Source organism: Scyliorhinus canicula, chromosome 15 (genome assembly GCF_902713615.1).
Source record: "Scyliorhinus canicula chromosome 15, sScyCan1.1, whole genome shotgun sequence".
In the NCBI taxonomy this organism is placed as follows: Eukaryota; Metazoa; Chordata; class Chondrichthyes; order Carcharhiniformes; family Scyliorhinidae; genus Scyliorhinus; species Scyliorhinus canicula.
In genome coordinates this window covers 78,101,728-78,116,821 of record NC_052160.1, presented here as the reverse complement: position 1 = coordinate 78,116,821, position 15,094 = coordinate 78,101,728, and the positions used below count along the sequence as shown (strand labels likewise).

The window sequence follows — 15,094 nt, the reverse complement described above, 5'->3', positions numbered from 1 at the left end:
CACAGACAGTGACCCAGCCGGGAATCGAACCTGGGACCCTGGAGCTGTGAAGCATTGATGCTAACCACCATGCTACCGTGAGGCCCAACTTCTGGCACTTCTGGCCAATAAAGTACTTTTGAAATGTCACTCAAATAAAGTAGGAAATTAGATCATACCTGCATCCCTTGGTCCCAGAGTGTTAATTATTGCACCACAAGGGCTGGTTTAGCTCACCAGGCTAAATCGCTGGCTTTTAAAGCAGACCAAGCAGGCCAGCAGCACGGTTCGATTCCCGTACCAGACTCCCCGGACAGGTGCCGGAATGTGGCGACTAGGGGCTTTTCACAGTAACTTCATTGAAGCCTACTCGTGACAATAAGCGATTTTCATTTCACATATAGTAAAGTAATGAAACGTGGGGGAATCCTAGTCTAATTTCTGAATTCATAAAACAAATATATTCAACATTTCCTTTGAAACTCATTGCTCCTTGCCTTCTCATAAAGCTGTTAATTGCCAAGTCATTCATGGCATCAATTACAATAATCTTTAATCCACTTTACATCTCATAATCTTGTGTCAATAAAGACAAGGGAGTTGAAAAAACCCATCAAAGAAAAATGGATATTACATGGTGGTAAGAATGTCAATCAAACAAAGCTAGCTCTCCCCTGCAAGCTGTGCCAACATTTGAGTCCAGTAGCCATTCATAATGAGATTATTTGGGAAAACATGTCTGGCCATCTTTTCAGACAGTGTTTGTTGTTACAGTAGCCAAATGGCCTCACTATGAATGCTTGGCTGAGCTCCAAGTGGAATCAGCCCTGGGCAGCATGGTAGCATAGTGATTAGCATCAATGCTTCACAGCTCCAGGGTCCCAGGTTCGGTTCCCGGCTGGGTCACTGTCTGTGCGGAGTCTGCACGTCCTCCCCGTGTGTGCGTGGGTTTCCTCCGGGTGCTCTGGTTTCCTCCCACAGTCCAAAGATGTGCGGGGTTAGGTGGATTGGCCATGCTAAATTGCCCGTAGTGTCCTAAAAAGTAAGGTTAAGGGGGAGTTGTTGGGTTACGGGTATAGGGTAGATACGTGAGTTTGAGTAGGGTGATCATTGCTCGGCACAACATCGAGGGCTGAAGGGCCTGTTCTGTGCTGTACTGTTCTAAATTCTAAAGACTATGCTGACACATTTTACAGGGGAGTGTAAGCTTTGTTTGATTGATATGTTTCTCTCATCTTTCTTTGAAGAGTTTTATTTCCCTGCCTCTGTTTTATTTACACAAGATTAAGAGGTGTGAAATGGTTAAAGCTGTTTTGTCATTGATATTACGAATGTCTGTGTGTAGTTGACACTTTTATGAGGTTGTAAGATGATCAGTCTTTCCAAAGTAGATTTTCAAAACATATTTGCTTATGTTGTCAGTTTCAGGAGCATTTCAAAGACTTGTCCAACCTGTCAGTGGCTTATTGGTTCAGCACATAGTGGATACTTGAAGAGTTGAAAGAGAACACATGGCCAGTGGAAGGGTTTTTTTTTGAGGGCATGGAGGGGAGGTGGGGTATATGAGAAGACATGGATATGAGGGGCAGTGGGCAATGCATGGATGAGGTTTGTTTGGGGTGGGGGAGTTGTGAGCGGTAAGAGCTAAAGGGCATAACATTCATGATTACAACTGGGCTGATGTCCCAGTAACAGAGGCTGATCTCTCACTATCTGCCCCCTTCCATGCCTTGGGTCTGCCTCTGGAGGCAGCAGGATCGTCCGTAGTCTGTGTCAGCCTTTACAACATGAAAATAGAGTGCATGGACTTTTCCAGAAAGGAGCTGAGACCACGGGTTCAGGAAAATACACAACTTTCGATACTCATCTCCATGATCTGGCCATCTTTTCAGACAGTATTTGTTGATACAGTTGCCAAATGGCCTCACAATGAACGCTTGGCTGAGCTCCAAGTGGAATCAGCCCTGGAGACTATGCTGACACATTGTACAGGAGTGTGTAAGCTTTATTTGATTGATATGTTTCTCTCATCTTTCTAGCCCTACCTCTTTCCTGATCATGTAATATTGATTTGTAGTTCGAAAAGTGCAAACTGAACTGTTTTTCAATTTTCATATGAAAATCTCCACATTTTCAGAGCACATTGGTAGGATGTTGAACGATTATTTCATATCTGTCTTCACCCAAGTGAATGAGGCGGTAGTTATGGAACTCGGGGAGAGAGATTGTGAGGTTCTTGAGCAAATGGTCGCAGGGAGTGATGAGGTATTGACGGGCTTAAAAGTGGGAAAATATCCAGGTCCATTGAATTGTGTCCCAGGCTGCTGTGGGATGAGAGTGAGGAGATTGCAGGAGCTCTGACCTAATTTTTTAATTCCTCTCTAGCCATGAGGGAGGTGCCAGAGGACTAGTGAACTAATGTCCCACTACTTAAGAAAGGTTGTAGAGACAAACCAGGAAACTACGGACTAGTGAGTCTCACGCCAGTCGTTGGGAGAAGATTCTAAAGGAGAGAGCATACCTCCACTTGGGGAGGCAAGGTTTGATCAGAGATAGTCAGCATAGCTTTGTTGGAGGGAAATCATGTCTAATAAATTTGATTTAATTTTTTGAGCATGTAACCAAGTGTGTAGATGAGGGTAGTACAGTTGATGTAGTTTACAGGGATTTCAGCAAAACCTTTGACAAGGTCCCACATGGGAGACTTGTTAAGAAGGCAAACACACATGGGATACAGGATGATTTGATAAGGTGCATTCATAATTGGCTTAGCGGTAGGAGTCAGAGGGTGGCTGCTTCAGTGTCTGGAAGCCAGTGACCAGTGGTGTACCACAGGCATCCATTCTGTGCCCCCTATTGTTTGTCATTTATATAAAAAACATTGATGACTATGTGGGGGATGGATCAGTAAGTGTGCGGATGACACAAAGATTGGCCTGGTGGTTAACAGTGAGGTTGAGTGTCTTGGGTTACAAGAGAATATAAATGGGATGGTCAAATGTGTGGATAAGTGGCAGATGGAATTGAATCCTGAAAAGTGTGAGGTGATGTGCTTTGGAAGGAGTAATTTAACAGGGAAGTATACTATGAAATGTCTCACACTGGGAATTCCGAACAAAGGACCTTAGCCTGTTTATCCATAGATCTTTGAAGGCAGAAAGGCAGGTGAATAGGGTGGTGAAAAAAGCATATGGGACAGTCGCTTTTATCAATCGGGGCATAGATTACAAAGATATGGAGATGTCAGCGTTGGACTGGTGTGAGCACAGTAAGAAGTCTTACAACACAAGGTTAAAGTCCAACAGGTTTGTTTCAAACACGAGCTTGCGGAGCACTCGGGTGAGGAAGGGGCAGTGCTCCGCAAACTCGTGTTTGAAACAAACCTGTTGGACTTTAACCTGGTGTTGTAAGACTTCTTACATAGATTACAAAAGCAGGGTGGTCAGGATGAGCTGCATAGAACTTTGGTGAGGTCTGTGTGCAGTTTTGGTCACTACATTATAGGAAGGATGTAATTGCATTGGAGGGGGTGCATAGAAAATTCACCACAATGTTGCATGAAATGGAACATTTAAGTTATACAGAGAGGTTCTGTGAACTGAAGAGGTTAAAAATTTGAAGCGGGACTTCCGGTGGCGGCCATGAAGGAGTTGGTCGCACATTTGGTAGCTCCCGCTTGGGACGGACCTTTGGACCTTTTCCCCGATTTTGTTCTCGGATGTTATTTGAAAAATCGATAGTGGACGCCACCATGAGGAGGAGTCCCACACCAGTGCATGGATAGACGGACCAGGGGTGCTGGCAAAGGAATAAATAGGTGAACAGAGAAGTTGAAGCTGCAGTGGGAAAAGGCATGGCGGACGAGCGGAGTTCTGGCTCGACAACCCAGCAGTTGACGGAGCAGTTGATGAAGTTTATCCAAGAGGGCTTCGCCAAGCACCAACATGAATGCTTGGACTCGATTAGAGAATCGATTGCTCGGCTGGAATAGAGATTGGACGTTCAAGATCGTGCGATTCAGAAAGTGGAGAAGGCACTGACGGAGCACAAGGAACACCAAACAGCAGTGAGGTGGAAATGGGGATGCTGAGAGACCAGCGGAAAAGGCTCCAGGAGAAGGTGGAGGATTTAGAGAATAGGTCCCACCGGCAAAACTTGAGGGTCGTTGGTCTCCCGAAGGGGTACGAAGGAGCGGATGCAGGGGTATATATAGCGGGTATGCTCGAGAAGCGAATGGGGGATGGGGCGTTCATCTGATCCCCGGAGGTGGACATGGCACACAGAACACTAGCGAAGAAGCCGCATGTAGGTGACACACCCCCCCCCCCCCCCCCACCCCGAGGGCGACGGTGGTGACAAGTACCTGGATAAGGAACGTATTCTACGGTGGCCAAGCAGATATGGAGCCGTAAGTGGGAGAATAGCATCCCGCGCATTTACCAAGACCTGAGTGCGGACGAAGCCAGGAGAAGAGCGGGATTCAACCAAATCAAGTTGACCCTTTTCAAGAAGAAGATGAAGTTTGGACTGCTGTATCCGGCCCATCTTTGGGTCACTTCTGAGGAGCAACACTTCTATTTTGAGTCGCCCAATGAAGCGATGGAATTTGCCAGAAGGAAAGGGCTGGCAGCGTTCTGAGCTGTTTGAACTTTGCTGCAGTGTTCACGTTAAAAATACCTTTGTTTTTGCACTATATTTGTAATGCCTTCTGTATCAATCCTGGAGCCGCCGCGTATTTTTGTAAGTTAAAGTTTGCATTTGTACTGGTGGGGGGTGGGAGGTGTGAATTTTCGATGTGGGGTTTCTCTTTTCATTTTGTTTCTTTCCGTTAACTGGGCTGGAAATGTTTTCTCTTGCATATGTGTGTCCGAGCGGGGGAGGGGGGAAACAATAGGTTGGAAAATATTTGGCGCCTGGGGTGGGGGCTACCAAGCTAGCTGGGCGGACTGGCTCACGGAAGCGCAGTGTGGGCTGAGCAGATGTTATGCTTGTTGAAGGGGTTTTTACTGTGCTGTTATTGAAGGGGGGAGGGGGGAAATTGCTCTGCTGACAAGCGAGGGACTGTTGCTGGGGGACAAAAGGGAGGACGGGGACAGAGACTTCCTTGGGGCGGGCCGAAGAAAGGTGATGGCTGATCGGCGGGGGAGGGGGGCAAGAAGCCCCCTGACCAGGCTGATCACATGGAACGTTAGAGGGCTGAATGGGCCGGCTAAGAGGGCACGCATGTTAGCTCACTTGAGGGGCTTAAAGGCGGACGTGGCAATGTTACAGGAGACGCATCTTTGGGTAATCGATCAGACTGGACTAAGGAAGGAATGGGTCGGGCAGGTATTTCATTCGGGGCTGGACTCTTAAGACTAGAGGGGTCGTGATCCTGATTAATAAGCGAGTGTCATTCGAGGCGGGAAGAACAGTTGCGGATGTGGGAGTCGGTACATCACGGTTAGTGGGAAGCTGGAAGGGCTGCCGGTGGTACTCGTGAATGTCTACGCGGCAAACTGGGATGATGTGGAGTTCATAAGGAGGATGTTGGGGAAGATCCCGGACCTGGACTCGCATAAGCTGGTCATTGGGAGGGACTTCAACACAGTCATTGACCCAAGGCTAGACCGGTCGAGCTCAAGGACAGGCAGGGTGCCAGCAATGGCAAGGGAGCTAACGGGGTTTATGGAGCAGTTGGGGGGAGTGGACCAATGGAGGTTTGGGCGGCCGGGAGTGAAGGAGTTCTCTTTTTACTCACACGTACATAAAATGAACTCCCGGATCGACTTTTTCATCTTGAACAGGGCTTTACTGACGGGGGTAGTGGACACTGAGTATTCAGCGATCACGGTCTCGGACCATGCCCCGCACTGGGTGGACTTACAGGTGAGCAAGGAGTGTGGCCAGCGCCCGCATTGGAGATTGGATGTTGGACGGTTAGCGGATGAGGAGGTGTGTGGGCGGGTGAGGAAATGCATTCAGAATTATCTGGAAGTTAATGACACGGGGGGAAGTCTCGGCAGCAATGGTCTGGGAGGCGCTGAAGGCGGTGGTCAGAGGGGAGCTGATTTCGATACGGGCCCACAGGGAGAAGGTGGATAGAGCAGAGACAGATCGACTGATTGGGGAAATACCTTGGGTCGACAGGAGATATGCGGAAACCCCAGAGGCAGGGCTTTTAAGGGAACGACAGGGAAGGGTTGGTAGAAGGGCTGGGGGCCCTGATAGGGATTGAAGAAATAGCAGAAGGGCTGAAGGCCATGCAGTCGGGTAAAGTCCCGGGGCCGGACGTTAGAAGACTGTTGAATGTGATCATGATGCCCCCAGAGGTTAGGGATGTTGAGGTAGTGGTCGCAATGGACGCAGAGAAGGCCATTGACCGGGTGGAATGGACTTATCTGTGGGAGGTGCTGGGGCGGTTTGGGTTTGGACGGGGCTTCATCGACTGGGTTAGGCTGCTGTATCAGGCGCCTGTGGCAAGTGTACGGACGAACAGGTTGACATCGGGCAATTTTACGCTGCACCACGGGATGAGGCTCTCACCACTGCTGTTTGCGCTAGCCATAGAGCCGCTGGCAATTGTGCTGAGAGCCTCAAAGGGCTGGTTCGGGGAGGGGTGGAGCATAGAGTCTTGCTGTACGCAGATGACCTGCTCCTATATGTTTCTGACCCACGAGAGGGATGGGAGAAATTATGAGGAGCGGGCCCAACAGGTCCACGTACTTCCTATAGAATTCCACCGGGAACCCATCTGGCCCCAGTGCCTTCCCCGCCTGCATACTCCCTAGTCCTTTGACCAGTTCCTCCAACCCAACCGGCGCTCCCAGCCCCGTTACCTGCCCCTCCTCTACCCTCGGGAACCTCAGCCGGTCCAGAAAGCGATCCATCCCCCCCTCCTCCGATGGGCGCTCAGACCGATACAGTCCCTCGTAGAAGTCCCTGAAGACCCCATTAATACCCACCGCACCGTGCTTCCCCCTCCCTCCCTCCCTCCCCCGATCTCCCTCGCTGCCTCCCGCTTCCGAAGCTGGTGTGCCAGCGTCTGGCTAGCCTTCTGTCCGTACTCGTACACCGCCCCTTGCACCTTCCTCCACTGCACCTCCGCCTTCCTGGTGGTCAACAGGTCAAACGCGGCCTGGAGGCTGCGCCGCTCCTTAAGTAATACCTCCTCAGGGGCCTCTGAGTACTTCCTATCCACCCTTACCATCTCCCCCACTAGCCTCTCCCTCTCTCTCTCTCCTCTCCTTCCCTTCTTTGTGGGCCCTGATGGAGATCAGCTCTCCCCTGACCACCACCTTCAGCGTCTCCCAGACCACCCCTACCTGCACCTCCCCGTTATCATTGGCCTCCAGGTATCTCTCTATACACCCCCGGACCCGCCCGCTCACCTCCTCGCCCGCCAACAACCCCACCTCCAAGCGCCACAGAGGATGCTGGTCCCTCTCCTTCCCCCAGTTCGAGGTCCACCCAATGCGGGGCATGGTCAGACATGGCTATCGCCGAATACTCCGTGTCCTCCACCCTCGGAATCAGCGCCCTGCTCATTACAAAAAAGTCAATCAAGGCCATATCATCATAGAATTTACAGTGCAGAAGGAGGCCATTCGGGACATCGAGTCTGCACCGGCTCTTGGAAAGAGCACCATACCCAAGGTCAACACCTCCACCTTATCCCCATAACTCAGTCCAACACTAAGGGTAATTTTGGACACTAAGGGCAATTTAGCATGGCCAATCCACCTAACCCGCACATCTTTGGACTGTGGGAGGAAACCGGAGCACCCGGAGGAAACCTACGTACACACGGGAGGACGTGCAGACTCCACACAGACAGTGACCCAAGCCGGAATCGAACATGGGACCCTGGAGCTGTGAAGCAATTGTGCTATCCACAAGGCTACCGTGCTGCCCGTTATGAACATGGGACAAGAATTAAAATTCCCTGGCCCCCGGCCTCGCAAACCTCCACGGATCCACTCCTCCCATCTGGTCCATACACCCCCTCAGCACCTTGGCCGTCACCGGCCTCCTGCCCGTCTTAGACCTAGAGCGATTCATTGCCGGATCCAGCACCGTGTTGAAGTCCCCCCTCCATTATCAAGCCCCCTGTCTCCAAGTCCGGGATCCGGCCCAACATGCGCCGCATTAACCCTACATCGTCCCAATTACATTTACCAAAACCACCCGCACCCCCTGCAGCTTACCACTCACCAGCACATACCTACCTCCATTGTCCGCCACGATACTCAACGCCTCAAACGACACCTGCTTCCCCACAAAAATCGCCACCCCCCGATTTTTTGCATCCAGCCCCGAATGGAACACCTGCCCTACCCACCCCTTTCTCAGCTTTACCTGATCTGCCACCTGCAGATGCGTTTCCTGGAGCACGACCACATCTGCCTTCAGCCCCTTCAGGTCTGCGAACACAAGGGCCTGCTTGACCGGCTCGTACAGGCCTCTTACGTTCCAGGTTATCAGCTGGATCAGGGGGCTGCCCCCCCCCCCCCCCCCCCCCCCCCAATTAGCCAAAACCCTTTCTAGGCCAGCCACGTGCCCGCGCACTTCCCGTTCCCCCCAGCGGCATACCCCCGCCCCGACCTCCTTGACAGACTCCAGCTTTCCCTTGGCCATTCCAGCAGCAACCCGGCTCTCTTCTCCCCCCCCCCCCCCCCCCCCTCCCAGCTAGGTCTCCCCCTAGCTGCATTGCTCCCCCCATTGCACTCCCGTGAGTCAGCCGACTCCTGTTGACCCCGGCCACTCCCACCGTTCCATCGACCCCCCCCCCAGTGTGGGAATCTCCCCACCCCCCTCCTGTCCATCAACTGGCTCTCCCGACCCCACCCCGTTCCATTCTCAGCGCAGGAAAAGCCCGCGCTATCCAGCACCGGCCGCGCCCCTTTCCACCCTTAGCGCGGGAAAAAGCCCACGCTTTCCACCCACCCGACCCCGCCTCTCTGGCATTGCTCCCTTTCCAGGCCCAGTCCCAATTCCCCCAGCTCGGGCCCCATCCCCATTTCCAGCCACCGAGGATCAGATGTGGGTGCCTACGTGGTCACCATGTTCAACATGCTGATGGGCGCGGAGGCCTTCCAGGGGCCCCTGGAACTGGAGGGGGCCCATCGAGTGTTGGCGAGGAGGCCCACAGGCTTTTACCTGCCACCCCCCCCCCCCCCCCCCCCCCCCCCCCCCCCCCCAACGAACCCACTCGACAGCCAGAGAAGAAACATTGCCCAACCTAACCGCAAAATCCCCCCAAAGCACAACACAATAGTCCCAACCACCCCCCCTCTGTGTCCCCTCGTCCCGGCCCTCAATCCAAATCCAGCTTTTCGGCCTGAATAAAGGTCCACGCCTCCTCCGGCGTCTCGAAATAATGGTGACGGTCCCTGTAGGTGACCCACAGTCGCGCCGGTTGCAACATACCGAACTTCACCCCTCTCCGGTGCAGCACCGCCTTAGCCCGATTGTATCCGGCCTGCTTCTTAGCCACCTCCGTGCTCCAGTCCTGATAAATCCGGACCTCAGCATTCTCCCACCTGCTGCTCCGCTCTTTTTGGCCCACCTTAACACACATTCTCTGTCCGCGAACCGGTGGAACCGCACCAGCACCGCCCACGGCGGCTCGCTGGGCTTGGGCCTCCTCGCCAGCACTCGATGGGCCCCTCCAGTTCCAGGGGCCCCTGGAAGACCTCCGCGCCCATCAGCGTGTTCAACATGGTGACCACGTAGGCACCGACATCCGATCCTCCAGCCCCTCCGGGAGACCCAGAATCCGCAGATTCTTTCCTCTGGACCGGTTCTCCATGTCCTCAAACTTCGCCTGCCATTATGGGCAGCATGGTGGTTAGCATAAATGCTTCACAGCTCCAGGGTCCCAGGTTCGATTCCTGGCTGGGTCACTGTCTGTGTGGAGTCTGCACGTCCTCCCCATGTGTGCGTGGGTTTCCTCCGGGTGCTCCGGTTTCCTCCCACAGTCCAAAGATGTGCGGGTTAGGTGGATTGGCCATGCTAAATTGCCCGTAGTGTCCTAAAAAGTAAGGTTAAGGGGGGGGGGGGGGGGGGGGGGGTTGTTGGGTTACAGGTATGGGGTGGGTTTGAGTAGGGTGATCATTGCTCGGCACAACATCGAGGGCCGAAGGGCCTGTCCTGTGCTGTACTGTTCTATTCTATTCTATTCTATTCTATTTCTTATGGTGCGCCTCCACCTTCACTGCCAGGCCCTCGATCTCGTCCTCATTCTCCAAGACCTTTTGCCGGATCTCCCGGACCGCCGCCCCTTGGGCCGTCTGGGTCTCAAGCAGCTTGTCAATTGACGCCTTCATCGGCTCCAGCAGCTCTGCCTTCAACTCCGTGAAGCAGTGCTGGAGAAACTCCTGCTGCTCCTGTGACCACTGCACCCACGCTGCCTGGTCTCCACCCGCCGCCATCTTGGTCTTCCTCCCTCGCACCTTTCTCTGCTCCAATTCCACTTTTTTCACCCTTCCACTCCTGGTCCAATCCATACAGCGCCGGGGGAATATTGCTGTCCCCTTCCCACACTGGGAATCGTCAAAAAAGTACCATTGGTTGCCCTAAAAAGAGCCCTAAAGTCAATTTTTAGCGGGAGCTGCTGCACGTGCGACTTCGCTCCACATAGCCGCAACCGGAAGTGTTTGGGGGCATTAATAACGGCATCTCTGCCCTTCCCGCTGGCACGGTACTCCACCAGCCCCGTGGTGGTGACGGCCCTTGAGAGTTTGGGGGCAATGGCGGAAACATGGAGCAGAGGGAGCATCACTTTGGTCTCCAATCTGCAATAATCATCGGTTTGCCCCGGGGCGGCTGGATGGAGGGTTTCGGAAATGGCAAAGAGCAGGGATCGAGCGGTTGGGAGATCTGTTCATAGAGGGGAGCTTTCCCAACCTGAGGGAGTTGGAGGAGAAATTTGAATTGACGGGAGGGAATGAGTTTAGGTACCTGCAGGCGCGGGATTTCCTACGCAGGCAGGTCTCAACCTTCCCGCTTCTACCACCAAGGGGATACAGGACAGGGTAGTTTCCAGAGTATGGGTGGGACGGGGGAGGGTTGCAGACATCTATAAAGAACTAGTGGGGTCAGAGAAAACGCAGACCGAGGAGCTGAAACACAATTGGGAAGAGGAGTTCGGAGGAGAGATAGAGGATGGTCTCTCTGGGCGGATGCGTTGAGTAGAGTCAACGTGTCCACATCATGAGCCAGGCTCAGCCTGATACAATATCAGGTCGTTCACCGGGCACACATGACAGTGGCCCGGATGAGCAGGTTCTTTGGGATAGAAGATAGATGTGCAGGAGGACCAGAAAACCATGCTCATATGTTCTGGGCATGCATGAAGCTTAGGGGATTCTGGCAGGGGTTTGCAGATGTCATGTTCAAGGTGTTAAAAACAAGGGTGGCACAGAGTCCAGAGTTGGTGATTTTCGGACTGTCAGAAGATCCGGGATACCAGGAGGAGAAAGAGGTAGATGTTCTGGTCTTTGCCTGCCTGGTCGCCCGGAGACAGATACTATTAGCTTGGAGGGACTCAAAGTCCCCGAAGTCAGAGACCTGGCTCACTGACATGGCTAGCTTTCTCTGTCTGGAGAAAATCAAGTTCGCCTGAGAGGTTCAATGTCAGGGTTTGTCCAGAGGTGGCAGCCATTCGAGAAAATTAACTGTCAGCAGAGGTGGGATGGGAGGTAGGGGGGGAGGGGGTAGTTTTGTTTAGATTAGTGTGTAAGGAAGGTGGGACCTGTGAGAGAGGAAGACTGCCTTTGCACTATGTTTATATTTGTATGTACACTGTTTCTTCTGTTATTGTTCCAAAATCACAAATACCTCAACAAAATTTTGTATAAAAAAAAATTGAAGGGGTTAGGGTGCATTGAGTCGCTTCCGGGGATGAGGCTTTGTAACAGCCGAGAAAAACAATAACACAGCAAAACAATTTCTCAAAGATGAACTAGCAGCAGTGCATTAAAGAGAGTTATTCCACAATCTTGATAGAATACATTTGCATTATATCCGCAGAAAGTAAAGCGAGAACAATTTTTAAAGATCGAGCCTTTCAAAAGAGAATAACACCATTATCTAAAGAGGAAGAATGTGAGAGGTTATGGGGAGAAAGTGGGGGAAAAGCTCGATGGGAATTTCTCATTCGGAAAGCCTGTGCAGATACAATGGGGTGAATGGCCTCCTTCTGCACAACAACAATGAATATAAATGAACAAAAATAAACTCCCATCAGCTGATGGCCTTTGTGATGTATACAATGGAGGCAACATTTCATTTTGTTAAATGAACAAAATGGGGCAGCACGGTAGCATAGTGGTTAGCATCAATGCTTCACAGCTCCAGGGTCCCAGGTTCGGTTCCCGGCTGGGTCACTGTCTGTGCAGAGTCTGCACGTCCTCCCCGTGTGTGCGTGGGTTTCCTCCGGGTGCTCCGGTTTCCTCCCACAGTCCAAAGATGTGCGGGTTAGGTGGATTGGCCATGCTAAATTGCCCGTAGTGTCCTAAAAAGTAAGGTTAAGGGGGAGTTGTTGGGTTACGGGTATAGGGTGGATACGTGAGTTTGAGTAGGGTGATCATTGCTCGGCACAACATCGAGGGCCGAAGGGCCTGTTCTGTGCTGTACTGTTCTATGTTCTATGTTCTGTAACTATGTCCAGAATGGACCATGAATTTCCTTGGGTTCTTTTAACAAGTGTATCTGATTCTTGCAGGCCTCCACACTCTTTGACAACTCTATCTGCTGCCTTGGAAGAAGTGAGAGTTATTCCTGCTTATTTACCCAATGGCCTTGCTTTGAAGGAGGCAGTACAGAAGGCTAGAATCTGGCTTCAAGAAGTGGAGATTTTTCAGGTGACTTATAAACTAGACATCAGTACATTAAAATGAAAATAGTATTTGATATCTCTCACCAAAAAAAATGTATCTACATTTCTGTGCGGGATCTAAGACCATAGTTAGTTATTGAACATTAATGGAGAGATGAACATTAACACAAAATGCTGGTGTATTTGAGCATGCAAGTGGAGTGTTTACACTCACTATGCATTATAAATAACTTAATGTTTAGTTTTTATTTGCTACATCTGGCTTCAACTTAATCCATTGCAGTCATAATTCACATTCCACTACAATGCCGACATGTGTAGTCATTTACATTGTATCATTGAATCCTTTCACTGTAAATTAAACCTTGATTTAATGCCTTCAAAAAAGATCATAAATTTTGAATGTCCATTTTCCGTTGGTCTGCTTATTCCTTTTATGAACATAGGAGCAAGAGTATGTCATTTGGATCAACAAGCTTGTTCCACCATTCAAATAGATCATGACTGATCATCTATCTCTGGGCTATTTTTCCCCACTATCCCCATATCTCTTGATGGAGATGTTCAATGATTGAGGTAGAGAATTCCAAAGATTCATCACCCTCTTAGTGTAGAATTTCCTCCTCATTTCAATCTTAAATGTCTGCCCCTTATTTTAAGACTGTGTCCCCTATCTAGAATCACGAATCAGGAGAAACATCCTATCTACATGTACCCTATCACAGCCTGAAAGAATTTTGTACGTTTCAATTAGATCACCTCTCATTCTTTGAAACTCCAGAGAATAAGTATAATAATCTTTATTCTCACAAGTAGGCTTACAATGAAGTTACTGTGAAAAGCCCCTAGTCGCCACATTCCTGCACCTGTTCGGGTACACAGGGAGAATTCAGAATGTCCAAATTACCTAATACATGTCCAGTTTCCTCAATGTCTCCTCATAAGAACCTCTGTTGCACTCCCTGTTTGGCAAATATATCCTTCCTTTGATGGGAAAACCAAAACAATACTCCAGGTGCAAGTTCACAAGGCTCAATAAAATTACCCTTGCGATGAAGGCCAACATATCAGTTGTCTTCATAATTGCGTCACCTGTATGCTTGCTTTTAATGACTCATGAACAAAGACACCCATGAATTTTGGACATCAGCACTTCCCAACTTCTCACTATTTAAAAAAATGTCTACCTTTCTGGGGCGGGGTGGGGGGGGTGTGGTTCTACCAAAGTAGATAACTTCAAACTTATTCACATTATATTTTATCTTCCATATTCTTACCCACTCACTTAGCCTGTTGAAATCCCCTTGAAGCCACTTTGCACACTCCTCACAATTTGCATTCCCACCTAGTTTTGTGTCATCAGCAAATTTGGTTCCCACATCCAAATCATTGATATAGATTGTTGACAGATGTGGCCGCAGCACTGATCCTAGCTATCCCTCGAGAAACAGTCTCCCATCCGAGAATGACCCATTTATTCTTACTTTCTGTTTTTATTCTCAATCCATGCCAATATATTACCCCCAATCCCATGTGCTCTAATTTTCTTTCCTAACCTTCGGGACCTTATCATAACTCTTCTGAACATATCAATACACCACATCCACTGGTTCTCTGTTAGCTATGCTCCAGGCAACATCCTGAAAAGACTCCCAACAAGTTTGTCAAATGTGATTTCCCTTTCATAAATCCATGTTGACCATTATTTTTTACGACATTTATGTCGTTATAGTTACAGGTTAAGTCGCCATATTACCAGATGATCATAGGCTGCTTTCCCCTTTGAGAGGGGAGAGCTGACTGGTGGTGATTTGACATGAGGATCACCACATCTCAGGCGAGGGGTAAGGTTGAGAAGCTGGGGCCTTCATGAATAACCTCAACTGGCACAGGAGTGAAGATGTCTTTCGGTAATTTTATTGAGACTTCTGAGCTCCTACTGGAGTATTGTGTACAGTTTTTATTTTCCCTTCTAAGGAAGGATATACTTGCCATAGAGGGAGTGCAACAGAGGTTCGTATGAGGAGAAAATGAGGGAACTGCACCTGTATTCTCTAAAGTTTAAAAGAATGAAAGGTGATCTCATTGAAACTTAGTGACAGGTTAGATATATGGGCTGCTGGACTTGCTTTGCATCACGAACCAACTGTCCAGCCAAGTCAGCTAAACTGGCCCCCTGTTGTTCAGTATGCCTGAATGCAATCAGTACCAAACTCAAGACTGATATCCAAATCAAAATAATGCAGATGCTGGAAATTCTCAGATGCTCTGGCAGCATTCGTGGAGAAAAAAAAA

At 50.1% G+C, this 15,094-nt stretch overlaps 1 protein-coding gene across 1 annotated transcript in view; it reads left to right on the top strand.

Annotated features, from left to right (window-relative positions):
- LOC119978372 (lysine-specific demethylase 5B-like) overlaps nt 1–15,094 on the top strand; it is a 425,856-nt gene that overhangs the window by 289,150 nt on the left and 121,612 nt on the right. Inside the window, exon 16 of the mRNA XM_038819962.1 lies at nt 12,686–12,824. Within this exon, the coding sequence (XP_038675890.1) occupies nt 12,686–12,824 (139 nt within the window). The remainder of the gene's footprint in view (nt 1–12,685; nt 12,825–15,094) is intronic.